This window comes from Lissotriton helveticus, chromosome 12 (genome assembly GCF_964261635.1).
Source record: "Lissotriton helveticus chromosome 12, aLisHel1.1, whole genome shotgun sequence".
Classification (NCBI taxonomy): Eukaryota; Metazoa; Chordata; class Amphibia; order Caudata; family Salamandridae; genus Lissotriton; species Lissotriton helveticus.
Genome location: NC_136073.1, coordinates 364224189 through 364247041, shown reverse-complemented (window position 1 = coordinate 364247041; position 22853 = coordinate 364224189). Strand labels below are relative to the sequence as shown.

Genomic DNA, 22853 nt, shown 5'->3' with positions numbered 1-22853 from the left:
CCCAGACAGGATTTAGTGTATTGGGATGGGGTGTGTGCGCTTGCCAGCGCCACTGAGTCTGCAGGAGGGGCACATTTGGTGTCCCTGTGCATAGTCCAGTTCAAACCAGTCCTGGGAGCTGTTGGCTCCCTCTCTGGTATGAAACTGGACAAAGGACATGCGAGTAACCTCCCCTCTGTCCAGACCATCCCCTGGGAGAGTCCCCTGAATCTTCCCAACCTTTTCCCTAGGGTACTTAAGGGCTTACCTGGATGTAGGTCCCTAGATTCGTTGTGGGATAAGATTCAGATCAGACACCATTACTCTTTTACCATCTGGGCACCATGGACTTTGCTGGACTTTTTTTGGCCTGACTTAATCTCCCTTCTAGTCTGCTGCATCGTCTGTGCATCCTACAGGAACCTTCTAACGCCTGTGAAGCATCCAAGACACTTGAAGGAATCTCCCTTGGAGTTAAGGAGTCACTCCCCTGCATTCACAGCCACCAGAACTAAGTCGACCAGTCTGCTGATCCTGAGCTCCTCCGGGCTCCAAAGGTGGTGGTTTTCTACAGCTCCCGAGGGCTGCCCTGCCCTCTCGCCAAGTTTTAGGCCAGAATACCTTGTGGGGGTTGCAATAACCCAGCCCCTGTGCCCCGCGTCAAATTGCAGTTGCAAAGGCTTGTTCAATTCTTACCAAGAAGACCTTCAGGCTCCAAGTGGCCCCAACCTCGAGCATCCTCCAGGGACCAGAATCTTCAGCCACACCACATTGTGTGCATCATGGCCTGCCTCTGTTGGTGAGCTGCTTGAGGTCCTCTCGCGACTCCAGTGCCTCTGGCCTGTGGGTCCAGTTGAGGGTCACTGTTGTTTCTTTTCAGCCTCCCTGATTGCTCTGGGCCTGCCCTGACTCCCCTGCTTTTCTTTCTTGCTGGTCCCGACATCGCTCCTTCTTCAAATCCTGCGTTGGTTGCATTTGCCAAGCCTTGTTGGCGCGGCCACTGGACACAGACCCCTCAGCAGTTGGCATCCTTCGTGGGACAGCTCGTGCATTGCTCCAGGTCTTCCTCAGCGTCGCCTGGTCCTCACAGCTGCAGAGTCAAGGTCATTGTCATCCATCCTGCAACATCCTACATCGGAGGGCTTTCGTCTTCCAAGTCTCCTGGCCACTCTTGAGTGACATAGACTCTGTCCCCTCTGCTTGAAGGTACCTCTCATCTAGAATCGACCTTCACCTTGGGTGATTCCTTCGGGTCCCAGCACTTCTACGTGATCTCGACCTTGTCTTGATCTGAGTCGCGGTTCTTATACCACTTTCTTAGTAAATGGTTTGGTCCCCCCCCTGGGGTCAACTGTATTTTTTGTGCTATTTACTGTGTTTCTTTGCTAAAGGATTGTGTGTGTTGCGTTTATCTCCATGTTGGAACGTACTAGAGAGTATTATATAATAAATACATATTTTTATAAATACTTGCTGTGGTTCTTTTCACTTAATCTATACTATAAGATTGCATTCTGGTAAAACAGGCTGCTTTACACTCATTCTAGACTAAGCCTGAAGGCGCTCTCCACAGCTACCACTTAGAGAGCTTTCTACGGTTGTCTGAACCCTCATAAATCACCATAATGGTTGTCAGGACTGGTGCCAGGTGCCCACTTACATAAGTGGACATCATATACCAGGCCAGTTTCTTACAGTGCTGGACATAGCATTAGACCAGCTAGGCCCTCTTTAGTTTTTGACACTTGTAGTGCTAGGAAGTTTGCCATTGTTGCCGGTTCTTTAGGCCATTTATTTATGATGGCCTTCCCTGGTACTCTTACAGAGAGCAGGATGTGCCCAAGTTGTGTAAAACAAAATCATCCACTTGGGCAAACGTGCATGGCTATTGAATGCTTCTTGGCTCTACTGTGCTGAAACTAGCTCCCTTTGCATTATCCTTTGCTTGGAATCGCTGAACTAGTTTCTCCAGTATCAATCAGCAAGGTGTGCTTTAATTGGGTTTTTATAAATCCATTCAGTAGGTTTTGAAGTATTAGCGTTTGATAAGGTCTCCTAGAGAGCTTTAAAGTGTTAATTAATCGTAAGTTGTGACTTCCAACTCCTCTCAATTACATTTTGAATCTTTATACAAATGTGATTGGCTGGAGAAGGGCTCTTATTTTAGGTGTTTGCCTGCACATCGCTTGCGCTGTGCTTGTGAAATCTCTTGTATTTAATATTTCTTAAAAGGGTGCTCTTATCAGTTCCCATAGCCGAATTACTGTGTTCATTCGTTTTTGTATGAAACTTTTTTTTGTTTACTTTCCCTGCATGCACGCATTTACAATACTTTTACTAAAGCGGGTCACACTGTTTAAGCTAGGCCTGGGCGTAGGACTATGCTACGCTCGCTTAGTTTGCAAAGTCTGCGCAACTATGCGCTACGCGAATTGCATGTAGCACAGTGCAAAAACGCATAGCGTAGCGGGCATTATTTGCTTGCTCGCGGTCCTAAACGTCAAGTTGGCAACCGCAAGCGAGCAAAATAACATCCCGGTGAGACTTTTTCTTCGTTCTCGATCAGCAACATCAAATTGCCGATCAAGAGCGTGGAAAATAAACTTCCCGGCGAGATTCTCAACGCGGGGAGGTCAGGTTTCTCACTGCGTGTGGTCGCGTATGCTCGCGACCGCTCGCGATGAGAAACTACCAGTCCGCATTTAGAAAGCTGCTGCTCGAGTACAAATCTACTCGAGCGGCAGTAAACGACCGCTTGCACTGTGCATGATGCGGTTTGCACTGATTGCACAGTGCGGACAAGCATCTGGCACTGTGCACTCAATGCGAACAGCATTTTACACTACGCAGTTCGCGTAGCTCGCATAGTGCGAAGTGCACTTCGCGTAGCTACTCGTAGCGCTACTACGTGAACTACGCCCTGGCCTGGTTTAAGCCCCATTCACTGTCATGATAATATGTCTTCCAAAAGGCAGACAACTTTTAACAGTATGCTGGAATGTTTGCTTTTTATTACTTAGTTGTGTAAGGCAGATGCTTTAGCCTTAGAACGTTTGTGGCATTTTCTATTCATGCCTCTGTACCTTTCTTCGAACTTTGTAGGCATTATCGGATTGATTCTTTTCAAGTGAATCTATTTGGTCCTTATGATCAAATTCTAAATGTTATAATAAACATTACACGTTGAAAATAAAGTTAATATACAAAAGCTATGCAATATTTTACTACTAAACAGGCAGCCACAAGTACAGTTACCTTACAGGCAATAGGGTCATTATATGAATGGTGCAGAAGCCCAGTACCCAAAAGCTGTCAGAACTCATCTAAACACATAATATTGGTATGTTCGACTACTAAACAGGCAGCCACAATTGCAGTTACCTTGTAGTAAAAAGGAAAGTGATTTGAATGCTGCAGCAGGTGCAGTGGAACCGGGGCCAAACGCTCCAGGGACTCCACTAAACTCAGATTATTGCTAAAATGTAAAACGAAACAGACAGTCACACGTGCAGTTACCTTGCAGACAACAGGGTCATGATTTAAATGGTTCAGCAGGTGCAGTGGCACCAGGGCCAAAAGATGTCATAACTCCACTAAACACCAAATATTGCTGTATTTTACTACTAAACAGGCGGGCACAAATGCAGTTATCTAGCAAGCGCTAGGGTCATGATTTCAATGGTGCAGCAGGTGCCCCGGCACCAGGGCCAAAAGCGCCAGGCACCCCACTAAACACCTCTTATTGCTATATTTTATTCCTAAATAGGCAACCACATGTGCAGTTACTTTGCAGTCAACAGGGTCATAGTTGGAATGGTGCAGCAGGTGCAGTAGCGCCGGGCCCAAAAGTTGTCACAACTCCTCTAAACATATAGTATTGATATATTTGACTACCATACAGGCAGTCGCAATTGCAGTTAAAAGGAACTTGATTTGAATGGTGCAGCATCAAAGGGGCCAAAAGCTCTAGGGACCCCACCAAATCCAGATTATTGCAAAATGTTACTACTAAACAAGACAGTTGCAAGTGCATTTATCTAGCAGGCAATACAATCGTAATTTGAATGGTGCAGAAGGTGCAGTGGCACTGGGGCCAAAAGCTCTAGGGACACCACTAAACACAGAACATTTATACGCTTTACTTCTAAACAGGCAGTCACAAGTGCAGTTATCGAGCAGGCACTAGGGCCATGATTTCAATAGGGGTGCAGGGACACGGGTACCGGAGCCAAAAGTTGTCAGAACTCCTCTAAACGCCACATATTGCTATATTTAACTACTAAGTAAGCAGTCACATGTGTATTGCCTTGCAGGCACAAGGGTCATGATTTCAGTGGGGCAGCAGGTGCCGTGACACTGTGGCCCAAAGCTCTAGAAACCGCTCTAAACACCAAATATTGCAATATTTTGCTACTAAACATGCAGTCACAAGTGCATTTATCTTTACCAATAGGGTCATGATTTCAATGGTGCAGCAGGTGCAGTGGCACCGGTGTCAGAACAACTTTAAACACATAATATTGCTGTTACATCAATTCATTCTCTTCTTTCCCTCTTTTCTTTTTCATAATTTTGCTATTACTTACCTGCACTATACCACTAGTAACAGCACCATCTGTTGCCTGTTTGTACATAAACAAGTCATAGCACTTTAGCAGACTTTCTGTTACTTATATTGTACATCTACTGGTAAGCTATAACTTACAACAAAAAACAGCTTATTATTAATCACTGAGGCAAAATCTTGAAATTCGCTAGTCTGCACTGACGCATGAATTGGAAATGTTTTCTTCCATCTGGGAGATGGGTTGGACCGTACGATTTGCCTGGCACTTTGTCTGCTGAGTGTACACAGAGGAGTGTGAGAACATGCCTAGAAGCACAAACACGCATTGGCAAAGCTAATAGGTCTCGCTTTGAGAGATCTATTGGCTTATAAGTAAATAAAAAGTGTTTTAGCGTGGTCAACACCGCTTTATAGAGTTGTTGTTTTTTTTTTTTACTTTCAACTATGCTGCACAGCAGCCACATAGCTGTAGAACGTGGCAAAGAAAACACCGAAAAGCCAAATAGTTATACTAATTGGCTTTTTAGTTTTTTAAATAAAGTTGTACAGCTGCATGGCTGCTGTGCAGCATGGTTGAAAGTAAAAAATATGCAGTGGCGTGGCTAGCCTTGGCTGCCTTGCAGCACTTTTTTTTTCACTTTCAGCCATGCTGCATTGGATGTGGGCTTCTTCTATAGAACATGGCTAAAAGAACATCAACAGGCCAAAAGTTCTACATAGGTGAGATCTATTGGCTTTGTCAATGCTTGGTAACTAGTATAGAGAGAGCTAGAAGCAGCATCATTTGAGCCAGCAAATATGTGATAAGATGTACTCCATTTAACCCTTTTCAGGGTGAATGTGGGCAGTGCCTGCAAGATGACAGCCCTGGAACTGGTACCTCCCATTCTTGTGCGCACCGCATTGCTGCTTTCAGACTTGTGCCGTGTGCGAGCACCGGCTAGATTCGCACTGCATCCGCTGGCGCAGGTCTCCCTGTCATTGACATAGGTGACACCCCACGTCATTGCCATGCAAGACTCACTTACTTAACCCCAGCCTCCTTCCGGAACAAAAACAACAAACCAAACAATACTGCTCCCCATAACGCCTTTCATACCTCAAAAGCCAAATTTCCCCAGTTCTAGCGGTGTATTAGATAGATCATGGGTTCTCACAAACTTTCTCGGGGGGGGGGGGGGGGCAGGGGGGGGAGGGCAAATTTACAGTGTGGTTTGTGGCTGAGGGCCGCACCGGTGGGGGCGGGGTCAGTTGGATAGGGGGGCGGGGCTGGAGCAAGAAAAGAAACTGTCTCTAGCTATCTCGATCTCTTTATCTCTCTCGATCTCTCTATCTCTCTCTAGCTATCTCTCTGTCTCTCTCACTCTCTATCTGTCTCTATCTCTGTCTCTATCTTCTATCTCTATCCATCTGTCTATCTATGTCTATGTATGTCTCTATCTGTCTCTGTCTCTCTCTATCTGTCTCCGTCTCTGTCTGTCTGTCCCTGTCTCTGTCTGTCCCTGTCTCTGTCTGTCCCTGTCTCTCTCTGTCTGTCTCTCTCTGTCTGTCTGTCTGTCCCTGTCTGTTTGTCCCTGTCTGTTTGTCCCTGTCTGTTTGTCCCTGTCTGTTTGTCCCTGTCTGTTTGTCCTTGTCTGTTTGTCCTTGTCTCTATCCGTCTGTCCCTGTCTCTGTCCCTGTCTGTCTATCCCTGTCTCTCCCTGTCTCTCTGTCCCTGTCTCTACCTGTTTTCCCTGTCTCTGTATGTCCCTGTCTCCGTTTGTTTCTGTCTCAATCTGTCTGTCTGTCCCTATCGCTGTCCCTGTCTGTCCCTGTCTCTGTCTGCCCCATCTCTATCTGCCTGTCTGTCCCTGTCTCTGTCTGTCTCTGCACCTCTATCTGTGTCTGCGCCTCCATCTGTCTTTGTCCAAACTAGGAAGCTTCCCAAAAGGCCCTTTTAAAAGTCAGCTGTGAAAGCGCTTACAGCTGACTTTAAATGGCCTTTTGGGAAGCTTTCCGAAGGTGCCCTGAGGTCACAGAGGCGGGCAGTAAACACAGAAGATGGCCGCAGGAGCAGAGGTAGTGAATACTTATTTAACAAGTGTTCACTACGTATGCTCCTGCGGTCATCTTTTGTGTTTACTGCCGGCAGTGGAAACAGCAAGGCAAGGTCCGTGGGCTGCCAATGAAGGCCTGCCGGGCCGCTGGCGGCCCGCGGGCTGTACTATGAGTACCACGGAGATAGATGGATGGACTTGTGCACCTGCAGCATAGGTTTGTTACCCCTTCTCGACAGGTTGCCGCTCAGCCTCCCATCTTTCTGAAGTGTTGCATTCATAACGGCACATTGTCTTTAACAGCGCACCAAAGCAGCAAGCACCATTAAATAGGTCATTATTGTTGAAGAGGCACATACCACCTCTGGATGTGCACCGTATGAAAAAGTAAATAAAGAAGGAATATCTCGCGGGAGGCGGGATAGCATCGTGCTGGTGGGGGAGATGTGTTATTCAGTGTTTGAATTTTCAAGACTCCTCCCTCCGCTAGACGCTCGGTTTCATGCAATGAATGGGCCCCAGGGCTGCTGGATCAGCACCCCAGCCCGGCTCTGAGTGCTGCATTAATGGAATATGTGGGCGCTATTGGGGCTGTTGATCAGGGCTGGCTGTCCAGCCATGGATCTAAGGGACCTGGGGAGCTACGGCCTGCTAGGTTCTCTCACGGATGGGGGAGGGGCATCACCAAGGTGGTTCTGGGCAAATCACTTTATCTCCCCGTGCCTGAATGTGTAATGTAAATTCGGTGCTTGTGTAAAGCTTTCCAATACCTTCGGGTCGAGTTCACGCTATATAAAAAAATATGCAAAAAAAAAGGAGGGGTTATCATTCACTTACAACGTACAGTAAAGCATTGTGTTTTTGAAGAACGCCTAGTTTATAAAACATGTTCCCATGATAAGGCACCAAGGGGGTAGGTCATGTATAGGGCTCCCAGTTTTATGGTATTTATATTTTTGTCATTTCCGTCTGTATTTATCCATATTTATTTTTTGAAAATTTTACTTGTATTTATCCAGATTTATTTTAGGTTTTGTGATAAAATGAAGCTCAAATGTGTATAATTCTGCATTTATTTAACTGGTTAATGTGCACTGTTACCTGAACTCCTGACAGATTTCAGCGATATATACACACTCAGGTGGGAAAAAATGCACTTGTAAGAAAATATATACGCATTTTAGTATCAAGGTTGTGGAAATCTACTGCTGTTTAGGGCACTTTGCTAAAATACCTATATATTTTTTAATTTCCCTTGGCTGTCAATCCGCACAGCTATTGCCTGGCAGTCATGATTGACAGCATTTAGGATCACTGAAAAACAACTCAATTTCCGTTTTTATCCACGTTTAAAAATAAATACAGATAGGAAAATGAATAGTTTTTAGTCTATATTTATCGGAAAAAATCAGTAAAAACGGAAAACAGGGAGCCTTAGTTATGTACAAGCGCTCCAGCATACTGAGGCTACTGTGGTGCCAAGTAGGCGCTATATACATGTATACACGTTGTTTGCAGTAGTACGAGTACAGTGCGTATGACGTGCCTCCTAATAGCAGAGCATGCCGTAGTGGTGACCAATTATTAATTCTGCAGAATCCAGACCTATCCATCCTCAGTGTCTTGGGTATTAATTAGTCACATATCTCCACCATGGTCCATCTTCCTAGGATGTATGACGTTACAACGCATGCTTTTACCACGCATGCTGTTACAACGCGGTTTTTACATCGCATACCATTACAACGCATAGCGCTTTTGGGTGCTGGATAGTGAATAGTTTAATTTACTATTCCAACTCCAGTCCCCGTGGACACTAGGGAAGGTTATTGGATAGTAAATTAACCTATTCCCTATCCTAGAGCGCCCCCCAGCGCAATGCGTTGTAATGGTTTGCGTTGTAATGACCGCGTTGTAATGGTAGTGCGTTGTAAAAGTTTCGTTGTAAGTGATGTTTCCCGTCTTCCTATTGTCCCAGTGATTATGTATCTCTTCTTACCTGGTTGATGGTTTATATAGAGGCCCCAGTAGTCTGCCCATCTCTTCCAGATTTTGGGGTGCTTCTGCAGGCATCCCCTGGCCTTAAACACCAGCAGCTTCATACCCAAGCAGTGGTCCATCCCCACATTCCACAACCTTGCGATATCCCTTTTTGCCAAGGTGAGGCCTAAGAACAAAAAATGGTGCTTGTCACTATTTCCTCCAATCCCTTCTGTGATGTATAATATTGCCAAGAGTGGTGACATAGGAATGTCCCACCCCAGCACCTCAGAAAAGCAAGGCGTTACCCCTGTTCAGAATCGAGTAAATGTCGTACAATGCCATATTGTATGTAAAAGGGTGCCATCTGCATGTCTACAGCACAGACACACAGCTGAGGCCACTAGTCACGCCCTCCACAGCCTCTGCCTAATGTAGTATACCCGTGCAGGTACTTAAACGGGATACGTCGTAGTCACGAGGCAATAGCCATGCCGTGTGGGGACGCCGATGCCACCGTCCAGTCATCTTCGTCAATCTGACCTAGATCTGATGCCCACACTTCTCTTAGCGCATCCATTGTGGTTGAACTATTAGTTACAAGGGACTGATATATTTTAGTTATTTTGTAGTCCCCTAGGTCCTCCATGAACACCTTGACTTCTATTGGATTGAATTTATTTAGGGCTTCAATGTGTTAAATGTAGACTGTCTTAAAAAAGAATAACTGGAAAATTAGACGCCCAGCAGCACAATGCTTTAAAAATATGGCAAAGTCTCTTTGTGTCATGGATTTAATGACCCCGGATGCTTACGTTTTTTTTGTTTTTTTTTTAATGTTGCTGGGGGCTGCTGCACTCCTTCCAGCACCCCACAACATTAAAAAAATATTTATTGGTGCCCTTGCCCTTTCTTGAATAATAAAGGAGCGGTCCTGCCTCTCATGTATTATTAATTTAAAAAAATATATTTTGGTATCCTGTGAGACCCAGATGCTTATCTTTATTATATTTTTTCAGGGGCCCGGTAGGGGGCCCCAGGGCCCCTGCGCCCTACTGCCTCCCTATTGCCTCCCCTCCCAAAACTCATCCTGGGTGCTGGCTAATTCTGGACCCAGGAACCCCATCCTGGAGACTCAATTTGTTGCCCACCTAGGGCACCCATAACACTTTGGGGGCGTGGGGGAGCCCATTGGTTTTCAGAAAAATGCTAATTCATACTGTTTACTATTACAGTTTCTCTAAAGTTCCTTAATGAACATTTGCTCAAGTTTCATACCATAAATTCGTAGACATGTAATATCAACACATTTGTTTGGGGTCTTATTTTAAGTGATGTGACTGGTTGATTGAAAGTGTTCCTTTCTTCCAAGAGTGACGAATGCTAAGAACTATGGAAATGCCGATCAAGCTAGATGGCTAAATATGTTTCCAGGTTTTGTTCTTGGCGTACTTGCAATTTATCCCCTCAGATGACCTGGTCCCCGCTGGAGTTTTGGTTGACTGTCAATGGGCAGGACCAACGTCATGGTTTTAGAACTGGTTGTGGGACCAATTTAAGACCTTAGCATCTTTACTGATGTTGCTGCCACTTGCCTCAGACTATGGAAGCACAATCTGCAATAACAATACTGCCGCTTACACCAGACGTTCTACAGGTCGCTGAGTCCCTAATATTTTCTTTCCTTATGCATCTACACCATCTCCATCAGCCTCCTCAGATGGACCTAGATACTCATCCTCATGAGAGGAAGAGCCCGAGGAAATTTCAAAGGTCAATTTTGCCATGGGATTTGGAAGATATGACTGCTCTTTAGCGCAGTATGCAATACCATTTCAATCTAATGTACAGAGGGCAAATAAGGAAATATGACCAAATCTCAGTTCAGTCCCAATTGCGTTTATTAAGATGAGTGACTCCAGTTGAAGTTTGGTATGAGAGGAGCCCAAATGTGTGGGCCCTGTCACTTCTAAACTTTTCTATGTTTGCCTAGCAGTTTAATACATTTCCCACCTATGGACTATATTTGTAATGTTACCATTTTCTTTCCGTCATTAAAATATTCTGACGAGCTTTAATCACAAGTTTTAAATATTAATTTCTGGGTACCCGTGTTCAGCGCATTCCTAATTTATTATTAAATCCTTGTTTTAATTATTTTTTCATTTTGGAAGAAGTTGGAGAATCAATTTTTGCCATAAGTAAAGATAAAAATAAAAGTAAAGTGAATACATCAGCCCTAGATGCTACGAATTACAGTTTTGTTGCAGGCTGTTAGATCTGAATTTGAGCAAACGGTTGTCAGGACAAACATGAGCTTAGTTTAAAAGAGCGAATACTGTCTTAAAACCTGTATTGTGAAAAAATAAAAGGTTTTCCCGAATTCAAATACATTTAGAAATATATTTTTTAGTACAGAAGAAGTCATGACGGGACAAACCGATGGGAAATTGTGTTACTTTATAAAATAGAAGAGTCTGTGTAAAAAGTTAATTAACCAGCTCAGGCACGCAGTTATTACACAATTAACTCATCCTTGTGTAGTTAGACAATAAATACCGAATTTTACTTAGACCAGCAGTGACATAAAAGGAATGTGACAACGAAGCTGAACATTTGTGTGGTTGCTGCAACTCTTATCCAAAGTGTAAGAGCCCTGTGTCCTTGGCTTCTGCCTCCTTGTAGAAGGAGGGTGTCGGGTTCCTTAATTCGGTAGGAAAGATGGTGTGTTAACATTATTCCTCCCACACATGACTCTGTTCTTACTGGCAACAGAATAAGGCTGGTTAAACCTTTTGCCTGCCATCTCTAAAGGTTTTCTGTCAAATAGTCTTGAACGTGAGTAATCGCATTGATTCCTCATTAGGGCAGTTGCACTTTTTCCCAGGGTAGTAATCTGGGAACAGATGGGCAAGGCCATGTGTGGTTTAAGTCATCTTACTCGCCACACAATGCCCTGACTGGTAGCAACTTTTGACCTTTGCCTTGATGGTGTTAAGCTCTATACTACGTCAATCAATGATCAATTTACAGACTGCATAAGCTTGGCTTTCCCAATTGAGTATCTAGTAATGATCTCCTTCCAGCCGGCTTCTAATGCTTTTCTGAGTCGTCCTGCTTCTTTGTATGAGCAGATTCCAGGACTGTCCCACCTGTATTAACCATGGGAACCATCACTCCCTTCTGCCAGTGCTAAGTGTTGGAAGCAATATAGGAGCAGAAACAGGCAGCGATGGCTCCCTCTTGGAGGCCATCATGTATGCCACTCCAGATTGACCGACTTTCTCTCCGTTTCCTGACTTGGAGAACCATTATCCATCTTCCGTAGTGTAGGTAAACAGTTTTGCACAGCAGGAGATAATTTTTGGGGGTTGCCCCTTGTTTTTTCCAGTAGAACATATGCTCAAGGCTGTGTTTAGTTTAGCCCGGATTTGCTCCCATACAGCCTCCTTCAGCCTGACAAATCTATAATATTGGGGAATTGAACCCCAATGCTCTTGTCACCACACATGGATGACTGGCTGGTTCAAAAAAACCCAAAGGGCTCTTATTTCTCGGTCATTGTTTTCCAACCACAGGTAGATCCAAGGATCTCTAACAGGGACAACCCCTAACGAGTATATAGAAAGCCCTTTTTTTTCACTAAGTGATTGTTGTGGTTTCACTAAGTGATTGCTGTGGTGGTCCTCTCCATTTCATCAGCAAGTGATGTACAGTTTGTCCTACTTAAACTGCTACTATGTAAGAGATCCTTCCTGTAAGCGGTCATTAACTCTCAAGAGGCTCCTGTCACTGTTCCAGCCCGGCCTGTTGATAAATGAGAGAAAGTAGCATCTCATCACTATGGCTGCCCACATTCCACACTGCCCTCAACCCCTTTGTGGTATGCTACATTGAACTCCATGAGAAATATGATCACATCACCACCTGGCAACCTTTTCCGGCCTGCACCATTTTCAAAACCTGCTGCATCATTTACAAATCCATCACAACCAGCACTCCCGCCTGCCCGAATGACAAGCTTACCATCTCTATGACTCTCGGCACACCCACACCCAAGTCACCAGCAGGCTTGTGGCAAAGAATTGTAAGAAGAAAAAAGCAAGGCCACAGGCATTTTACGTTAATGTACTATGGATTTGGAACCTCCCTGTAACCATCAGGACTGTTCCAGTCCTGCTACAATTTAGGAAAGAGTTCAAGACGCACCTCATTAAAGAAAATTATATCACCATGCAGTAAAATTACCCTTCTGTTGCCATAAACAACCTTTCTCCCCAATTCCTCGTTGACTGTATCCTTGTCTTTGATGCAATACTCAGCTGCCTTTTGGCTAGTGTTACATTGTGTAACTAACGCATACATACATAGTCTCTTTTTTATTCGAGCGGTGCTGAAAACCTGATAGGACGTGCTCGGTCCCCCCTATGTCCCCCCTCACACCCCCCACGCCCCCCCCCCCCTCCACCGCCTCCTTGCAGAAGGTTCTGTCCTTACCTTAAATCTGGAATTTGGGCCCTTATTTGTATCAACCCCTCGCTGCATGCCTATTCCAGAGGGCCCATGTCATCTGTGCATGGGTTCTTCCTCTGTCTCACAGCGAGGCAAAGGATTCAGTAGTGTCTTGTTTATTACCGAGACCAGGAGGAGGCCTGTTTGACATCTTAACGTTATGCTGTGGTTTTTAATCCTACCGAATTATTGACCACCATTGAGTTCTACTAGTGATCCTAAAAAAATTGCTTTTGGTAGTGATTGCTTGCAAGGTCATTGAAGTTTACACTTTTTCAAAAGCCAGCAATATTTTTCAAAATTACTTTGTGGAAAAAAAATCTTATGCTTTTGTCTGATTTTATATATTTGATAAGAGATGATGAAGACCTCCTTTTTCCAAAATACTGCGGTATTGATGCAAGGTTTCACCATCCGCTTAATATTAGCCCGTGACTAGCATTAATTCTCTGACCTCATTTTTGCCTCTTGTGGTGGCTCTTATTCTTAGATAGAGGTCTGAAAGGCATTAATTGTTCATTATTTGGTCTCCTCCTATCAGAATGCTACAAAGTTGTTAGACTCCCACTGGTGGCCGTATACAAGTGCCATAAGGTGTGTTTGTATATTGCACGCTCACCCGTGGAGATGTTTGTTGGTACTCATTTTAGTGACCTCGGAATGAAGAAAGGCTGAGTCAATCTGCGGGATTTATATCTGTGACCAGAACGTCAAACTCAGACTGGTGGAATGAATGCATTCATATACTGTGCCACCAGACCCAGCAAATGCATTGACAGCCAAAGCATTATTTGTCCCTTTTCCGTGTCATCTTGCCTTAGATATCATCTGCTGGCCTGACCCATTGTCTGTATGTCCATCAGTACATATTGATCACCCCCTGCTTTCAACGCCTTGCCTTTCACTCTCAGTGATTACTTTCAGTAATGGTGGACAATAGTCCTGCCCTTTCCTCCAGACAACCCACCCACCATCACCATTCTCTGTCTGTGTCATTCGTTTAAGACTGAGCAGTGGGTGCAACGGGGCACCTAAGGCTCATGGCTTTAGATGCACTTGCCTTTGACTTTCAGGATCCTGATAGAAGACTGTGGGGTATCCTACCACATATGCTAAGAATGGAAACTGCTTCATAAGCTGGTAAATTAGAACTTACCTGATGTAGTCGCTCCCGCTGTATTTGCATGCCCTCCCGATTTCTTGTTCTTGTCCACATAGTGTGTAATGGGACCTGAGTCACTTGCGTTCATCGATTTCCCACACGATACCATTTTAGATGTTTGTTTTTTTGCTCTTTTTATCGGTCCCTCCTCCTCTTTCTTTAGCATGGGTAGTTTTTTAAGCCAAGTGTGTCCCATCATCATCGGGTGTCTTGCTTACTGAATCCATCAATTTCCCGGACTTTTGGGAGCAATGATACTGGCTGGGCATTTGTCAAGGCCACCATTGGGGTATTACCTTTTGCATCACCGATTGCTGGACTCTGCATGCGGCAAGCCTTCATTCGGTGTCTAGCAGACTCCAGCACTGCTAAGGTGGCTGAAGCCTCCTGACATGTACAGGACGGAACCTGCCTTTTAGTCCACCGAGCATTCCCCTGGTGGGCTGGAGCCCTTGAAGGCCGGGTTTGAAAGCCCAGGGACTCTCCTGGTGCCTCAGTGACTCTCCCCAGCCTCACGAGGTTTATTGCAGCAGCCAAGTGGAGCCTTGAAGAGGCAGAGAAAGAGAGGGAAGGAGGTGGAAGGTAGAGCGAATGCGATCAGAAAGGAGAAGAGAGAGAAAATAGAGAGCGCAAGAAGACGGAGGGAGCGGGCTGGTTTGAACATTTGTGCCAAGGCTGGTTTTGCCTTCCAAGTCTAGCCCCGAACATGTACCTTTAAAGAGACATATGACAGGCAGCTATGTGGTCTACCCCATACAGGTTTCCCTGATATCTTCTTCAAAAAGCTTGCTCATGGAGAGGCTTCTCACGGCCTAAGCATTGTAGAGATAGCCGGGTCAGTTAATAGATATACCTTCTTTCACAAAGCAATTTCTGGTTACATGCTGCCTTGTAAAGGTGAAACAATTTGTAGCTTGGTGTACCTTGTATTGTGCAATAAATAGAACCGCGTTCATTCATGTCCTTTCATTATATGTTTGCGATATTTCACTTTGTACCACATTTTGTAAAATTGTTTTTTCTCTTTTCCAGCAACAGGCAAGCTTTTCTACTGGAGAACGTGCCATGTACCAATGCAAGCTGCAAGAGTGTGGGGCGTGTGTTTAACGTGTACTGGGAGCCCTCCGAGCTAAATCAAATCAAAGATGCTGTGGTGGCAACCTTCTTTGACATTTATGAAGATGTGAGTTCAAAGCTCTTTGCTGTGTTTCCTTTTTAATTGCCATCTGTCCTGTCTCATTTGATTTTTTTTTTTTTTAAGTCTGAGCATCTCAGCCGAGCTAGACCTGGAAATTCTGGATTGATAATGAAAGCAAACAAGTTAATTAGAGAAAGTCGCTTAAATTTGAAGGGTGGGTGAGCTAGGGAGGTTTATGAAGCCGTTGCCTGACTGATGCACTAACTGAAGGGAGTTCTGTTAAGAGATTTCAGTGTAATAGATTGTGGCATTTGAAAGTCTCCATATTCTCTGAGCATTTAAGCTCTTTTCAAAAGTGAATTATATTTTCTGACATTTTGCTTTGCATAAAAGATTTGGGGAAGTGGTTAATTTATGGATAATGCTTGGATGAGTAAGCCTTTCAGAGACTTGGCTCCTGAGGTTTTCATTTTTAAGGCCTCGTTTGAAATAACCTCGCTCCCTCATGATGTTGACTTAATGTGTTTTCCATAACAATATTCTAATGCCCTTATTTGACTCTGTGGCAACAAAACTGTCCTCGAAATCCAAAATCTGCTCTGTTCTAGCTAAATCTGTTCATGTTCAATGTGTCATTAAAATTCCAACCTGTGATAGAGCCACACTCCTAGGGCCTTTTACACAAAATGCCCTGGGGGCGCAATGGGTGTCTGCGCCCCCAGGGCACTTTGGTGTTACAGAAAACCCCATAAACACTTGTGCGCTCCTTCTGGCGCACAAGTAGCACCAGTGCTATCTCAAGAGGACATAACCTAATTGACAAGGGGGAGTGGCACCATGCAAATGAGGGAATCACTTTGCCTCTGTGCCCTCGCTGTATTATGGATGTGTGCACAAAGGCAAAGAAGCAGTCAGGAAGCGCATTGACAGTGTGTCACAAAAAACTGGCGCACTGTCACTGTGCCACTGAGGGTAGCCCTCTGGAGGGGACAAAGGGTATCCCATGAAACCCCCAAGGCAACACCCTGCAGGCGGGTGCAGTCACTTACTGCACCTGCCTTCTGGGGGATCTCTCTCCCCTCACTGAAGTGTGGTCGGGTACTGCAGGCACTGTGAAACTGCTTATTAAATTAGCCACTCCGTATTTCAGTGAATGTGCTGCCTCGGGTTTGCATCTTTTCCTGGAGCGGCGCATTCCTTGCAATCTGGCACATGGTTCAAGTTTGCGCAAAATACAGTCCCTGGCATTGAAAATCCCTCATCAGATATCAGCTGAAATTGTAATATACGACTCTTTAACTGACCAGCTCCACTCGATGCTGTTTCCACTTTAGGTTCTTCGTACATTTTCACATACACAAGAAAAAGCAAACCATGATGTTGTGTCTGAGGTTCTACCCATTCAACATGTCCTGATGTCTGACTGGCCCTAGTCCTTACAGCTTTTGGAATCCGGTTTCAGAGCATGGAATACTGTTTGGCTGGTTTTGTAGCTGTGATTGCACCCAGCTTGGGGTTTTGGAAGAGTCTCGGATGCTCCATGCTCCGGGTGAACAATGGAAAAGTCCACCTATGTAGTACCAGAATCTCGTCGTCAGAATATCAAACAATATACATATTGTGTCCTAAACACAAACTACAAAAATATCGACCTATTGGAGTTAGTATTAGAAGACTTTACCCAGTCAGACAGAATTTTTGTAAACTATATTTAGAATGTGATGTATATGTCAAACTGGAATGGCATGGTGAGCAAAAAAATGATGGATTTAGGCCCGATCTCTGTACTGAGGTTATGTTATGTTATGTTAATGAGCATTTATTGAGCGCACTGTCACCATGAGTTTCCTGGCGCTGATAGGACACTGAGACTAAGCAGGAGGGATTTTATTGGGGGTGTGAGAAGAGCAGAGTTTTTAGAGACTTCCTAAATAATACAAGGGAGTATGAAGACTTAAGTGAGAGTGGGAAAGAATTCCATAGCTTGGGGGCCAAATGAGAGAAACTACGACCACCTACTTTGGTAAGTTTAAACCGGGGAATGACTAGAAGCTGAAGGTGAGTGGACCTCAAAATTCGGGAGGGGCAGTAGGGGGTAACCAGGGACTTCAGAAAAGCAGGAGAGGGACCAGTCAAGGCTTTGAAAACCAGGCAGCCGACCTTGAAGGCTTTTCTTTCGCTGACTGGTAGCCAGTGTAGTTGATGTAGTAAAGGTTTGGCCGACTGCCATCTGGGGATTTTAAATGCCAGTCTGGCAGCCTGGTTTTGAATGATTTGTAGCCTAGACAGCAGGGATTTAGAAAGGCCGAGATACAGAGCATTAGAAAAATCCAGACGAGACATCACCAATGCTATTAGAACTTGTTGCAAAGCTACAGGGGTCAAGAGGTGGGCAGCTTTCAGTATCCTGTGAAGTTGGAACATGCAGGAGGATGTTACGGCGCTCACCTGGGCCTTAAGAGTGAGCTCAGAGTCAATAATGACACCGAGACTCTTTACACAGCCAGCAGGAGAAGGAGATGGACCAAGCTCAGATGGCCAATATTGTGGGCCCCAGTGGGAAACGCTTCTCCCAGGAAGGAGGAGCTCAGTTTTCCCGGGGTTGAGCTTTAGTTGATTTTGGTTCATCCAATGCTGGATGTGTGTCATGACCGCCTTGAAGTTGGTGACGGCGTCAGGGGAGGAGAGGGGAAAAATAATTTGTAAATCGTCCGCGTAGTTGAATACGGTGACGTCCCAACTAGCCAGGGAGTGGATGAGAGGCTGAAGGTACAAATTAAAAAGGAGGGGGGAGAGAGAGGAACCCTGGGGGACCCCGCAGGATGAAGGTGCACTGGTGGCGCTGAAGGGACCCAGACTGACTGCTTGGAATCTACCCTCCAGGAAAGACTTGACCCAGGACAAGGCAGGCCCTCGGACTCCGGCGGATTCGACACGGTGGAGTAAGATGTTGTGGTCCACCGTGTCGAATGCCGCCGACAAATCCAGAAGGACCAATGCCTGGGGGCGACCTCTGTCGGCATTACATCTGAGGTTGTCCAGCACGGCAAGAAGCACAGCCTCGGTGGAATGGGCTGGTCTAAAGCCGGCATGGTTCATTTCCTGGAAGTTGGACTCTTCGATGAATTGCGAGAGGCAAGTAGTCACGTGTGCCTCCAAGATTTTAGACAGGTAGGGCAAGAGAGAAATGGGCCGATAGTTGGCGAGGACCGCTGGGTCCGCGGCAGTTTTTTTTAGCAAGGGCACCAGTACAGCCTCTTTGAAAGATCTAGGGACTGTGCCAGAATTGAGGGAAGTGTTGAGTAGGGGTAGGATGCAGTGCGGAAAAGTGTGACAGATGTCGCGGAACACAGAAGGAGGACAGCAATCCTTAGGGGAGCCAGATTTCACCCGAGTGGCCAGCTTAGCTAGGGAATCGGGACCGAGTGAGGGAAAACAAGTCAGAGTGGAGGTGTTAGTGGGAGGAGCTGCAGCTGTTTCTGCGAGAGGGGAGTGAGGGATGGAGTTTTTAATTGCCAGGATCTTGTCAATGAAAAAGGTGTTCAAAGCATTGCATGACTCTGCAGAAGGGGGCAGGTTCGGGAGTGTCCTGGTGTCCGATGTTAATTCGCCGAGGACCTTGAATATCTCTTTGGATTTGTTGGGGGCTGTTGATATTCTGTCCGAGAAAAAAGCAGACTTAGTTGTAATAATGGCTTTTTTATATGCTTTGCGTGCGAGCACGTACACCTCCCTGTCTGTGCTGGAATAATTACGCCTCCACCTGCGCTCCAGTTGGCGCAGCTCAAGATGTTGTAATTTCAGTATTGAGTTGAACCATTTGTGGGATTTACTATGGCGTGAGCGGGGGAAACGGGACAGGGGGGCGAATTTGTCACTAGCGGTAGTAAGCCAGTGAGCAATATCAACGTCCAGTGTGTTGACGCCTGGATTGTTACTGAGTGGGGGCTGAGTCTCCGCAAGGAAGGAGAGAAAGGCAGAGGAATCAAGAGCGTTCCATTTCCGAGCAATCCCGCCCTCCAGCGGGGGTGGCTTGACCAAGGCCTTTACAGAGATGGAGGAGTCGATCAACAAGTGGTCAGACCAGACGCAAGGAGAGATAATCAGGCCAGTGAGCGATACCCCTGCGTCCAAATGTGATCCAGGATGTGGCCCCCGGTATGAGTAGGGGTGGTGACATGCTGGGTCAGATTTAAACTGAGGAGTGCCTCGAACAATTCAGACGCATGGGGGCCTGCATCGGCATGGTTGAACCAGTAATTGAAATCACCGAACATGGCGACGCGAGCAGAAGAGGTCATCAGAGCAGCGAGCTGTTCACTGAGGGCGACAGGGAACCAAGGCATAGAGGAGGGGGGACGATATAGGACGATGAGAGTCAAGGCACCTGCTTCCGTTGCCAGGCTGATGACCAGATTATCAACCTCAGGAAGGCATAGCGAGGAGGACGCAATAAATGTCAGATCCTTCCGTATGTATGACATTGTTCTGCATTCTGTCCATCAATTGTTCTTTTTGCAGTTTTCACCCCGAGTGGGACGAGTATGCCCAGACGTGGGTCCCGTGCTCTCCATGCCACTGGAGTCAAGCTATCCTGGCTGATGAGGGCTGACAGCCAGAAACAGGTCCTAGGATGCTTGTTTCCAGTCCAGGGAGGACCTGACGTGGCAGTAAGGACCGGACTGTTCCCATTGGTCACAGGGTCAGGACTGATTTACATATGGCTGGGTCCAAACTGGAATGGCATGGTGAGCAAAAAAACAATGGATTTAGGCCCAGATCTCTGTACTGGGGTGAATGTATGACATTGTTCTGCATTCTGTCCATCAATTGTTCTTTTTGCAGGTTTCACCCGGAGTGGGACGGGTATGCCCAGACTTGGAACCCATGCTCTCCATGCCACTGGAGTCAAGCTATCCTGGCTGATGAGGGCTGAAAGCCCGAAACTGGTCCTAGGATGCTTGTTTCCAGTCCAGGGAGGACCTGGCCTGGCAGTTCGGGCTGGACTGTTCCCATTGGGCGCAGGGTCAGGACTGATTTGCATATGGCTGGGTCCGAACTGGAATGGCAAGGTGAGCAAACAAACAATGGAATTAGGCTCAGATCTCTGTACTGCGGTGAATGTATGACATTGTTCTGCATTCTGTCCATCAATTGTTCTTTTTGCAGTTTTCACCCGGAGTGGGACGGGTATGCCCATGCGTGGGTCCCGTGCTCTCCATGCCACTGGAGTCAAGCTATCCTGGCTGATGAGGGCTAAAAGCCTGAAACCGGTCCTAGGATGCTTGTTTCCAGTCCAGGGAGGACCTGGCCTGCAGTTCGGGCTGGACTGTTCCCATTGGGCTCAGGGTCAGGACTGATTTGCATATGGCTGGTTCCAAACTGGAATGGCATGGTGAGCAAAAAAAGAGGGATTTAGGCCCAGATCTCTGTACTGGGGTGCGTGTATGACATTGTTCTGCATTCTGTCCATCAGTTGTTCTTTTTGAATTTACCCTTTGTGGTTGGCAACAAAAATATTTTTTAAGAGCAGTCAGTGGTGCCAGGGACCACTGCCTGCCCGTAAAAAATGAAAAGAAAGTATTTAATTTTTTCTTTTAAACATATCCTGTTTTTCTTTAAGGAAAACGGGCTGTGTTTGAAAAAAAAAGTGTTTTTCTTTTTGTTTTTTTATGCAAAAGGAGTTGGGAGAGTAACTGTTTCTCCCCGAATAACAAGATGTTTAGCCGAGGCCAGGATTTAAACCTGGCTCTTCTTATTCCAAAGACATCTGCTATAGCCACTAGGCCACGTCCTCCCGTAACAGTGGTATGATGGATCCAACCCAGATCTCGTGACTGGGGGTGAATGTTTTGATTTGTTCTGCATCCCGTCCATCAATTGTCTGTCTTTTGCTTTCTAACCACAAAGGGTAAGGCATCCCCTGGGGTCTCCTTCCTGTTTGCGACTGGCTTACCACCTACTTGAAGTAAGTGGTAACTGCGATTGTTTGTGACCGCATTTGCAAAACAATCGTACATACCAGTGCAACTCTCTTTTAGGAAGGGACACTCTTGGCACGCCGCTTCCTAATAGTGACTCGCAAACCTTATTTTGCGAGTCACTAATAGGTTACTGACTCGTAAAATAGGGTTTGTACATACTAGAACCCTTTTTAACAGTCTCAAATGGCCTGATTTTCCATTTGTGACCCCTAATACGGTTGTACATCGGCCCCTTTATTCCAAGTAGTACTGCCTTGCGCATCTCTTACTTTATCTTTATCTTATGTTGAGTGCAAACCTGATTCATAAACTCCAGAGAATCATGCATGCATGTATGTATTGGTTCTTAGTTTGTATTTTCTGCTTAGAAATCAATGTTTTTCATAGGCTGTCTTAATGTACTCCTGTATTTCTTAGCCTTAGCTATATATATATATATATATATATATATATATATATATTTTTTTTTTTCCTTGGATTTCCTCGCCTCCTTTATTCTCCAGGAAAAGTCACCGCACCACAGCAGGGTAGGGTTCGAATTTCATTTATTAAAACACCATTGGGAAATATATTTTATATATATATATATATATACAGAGAGAGAGAGAGACTTGTATATAGACATAGATAGACTTTTCTCCACTGTAGAGTCGAGTCTGGAAAATGAGCGAAATTTCAAACTTTTTCATTTTTTCAAACATGATTGCATCGGGGAATTGCATCCACCTTTTCTGAGTTTCCGCAGCACTTTCGTGTTATTCTGGTGTGCGTTTGTTAGTGGAGAAAGACATTACAAGTGGAGGTGAGCATTCACATATAATCCCCTGCGTGGGTGTTCACCTCATTTGCTTTGAATTTTCCTGACAGCTGACTGACGTTCTACAACATCTGTTGTAGGTGCCACTTTTGAATACCGAAGCATCAGCAGCCATTGCATCATTTTGATTGTGTGACACTTATGCCTGTAGAACTGCCTGGTTAAAATGCCTGTCATTTTTACGTCTGGCTTAACAGCAGGGGTGTTTGGCTTATTGTCGTCACTTCTTTAAAATATTCCCCACCAGCACAGTCTAAGAGGCAAAACCAACTTCCCTGCGACTCCCACTTCAGCACCAAGGACAGCCAGGACAACTCTGCACCTGGGCTTCCCGAGCCAGGTAAAATCAAACTGTTGTGGCTTGGTCCTCGGACCCGCATCACCTTACCCTCCTTGGGTTCCATGCACCTGGACCTGCAAGTGACCAATTGTCCCTAGTAATTTTTATCATTGACCCCAATGATAACGTTTTGCAATTCTGTTTTGCACTGATTTAATATTGCCTCTAAAATCCATAACTTCGGTTATACTTATCCAATTGACTTGATTCAGGTATCTAAATTTATATAAAAATCTGTTTTATTTTTCTAAATTAGGTTTCGTTTTCTTTCGAGTCGTGGCAATTACATACTGGCCATGTTTGTACTCTGAAATAGTTCACATGTGTTCCATTAGTAA

At 45.4% G+C, this 22853-nt stretch overlaps 1 protein-coding gene across 1 annotated transcript in view; it reads left to right on the top strand.

Annotated features, from left to right (window-relative positions):
• The window catches only part of ITFG1 (integrin alpha FG-GAP repeat containing 1), a 1092549-nt gene that overhangs the window by 698660 nt on the left and 371036 nt on the right, over nucleotides 1-22853 (top strand). The window contains exon 11 of the mRNA XM_078670869.1: nucleotides 15269-15419. Coding sequence (XP_078526995.1) covers nucleotides 15269-15419 — 151 coding nt within the window. The remainder of the gene's footprint in view (nucleotides 1-15268; nucleotides 15420-22853) is intronic.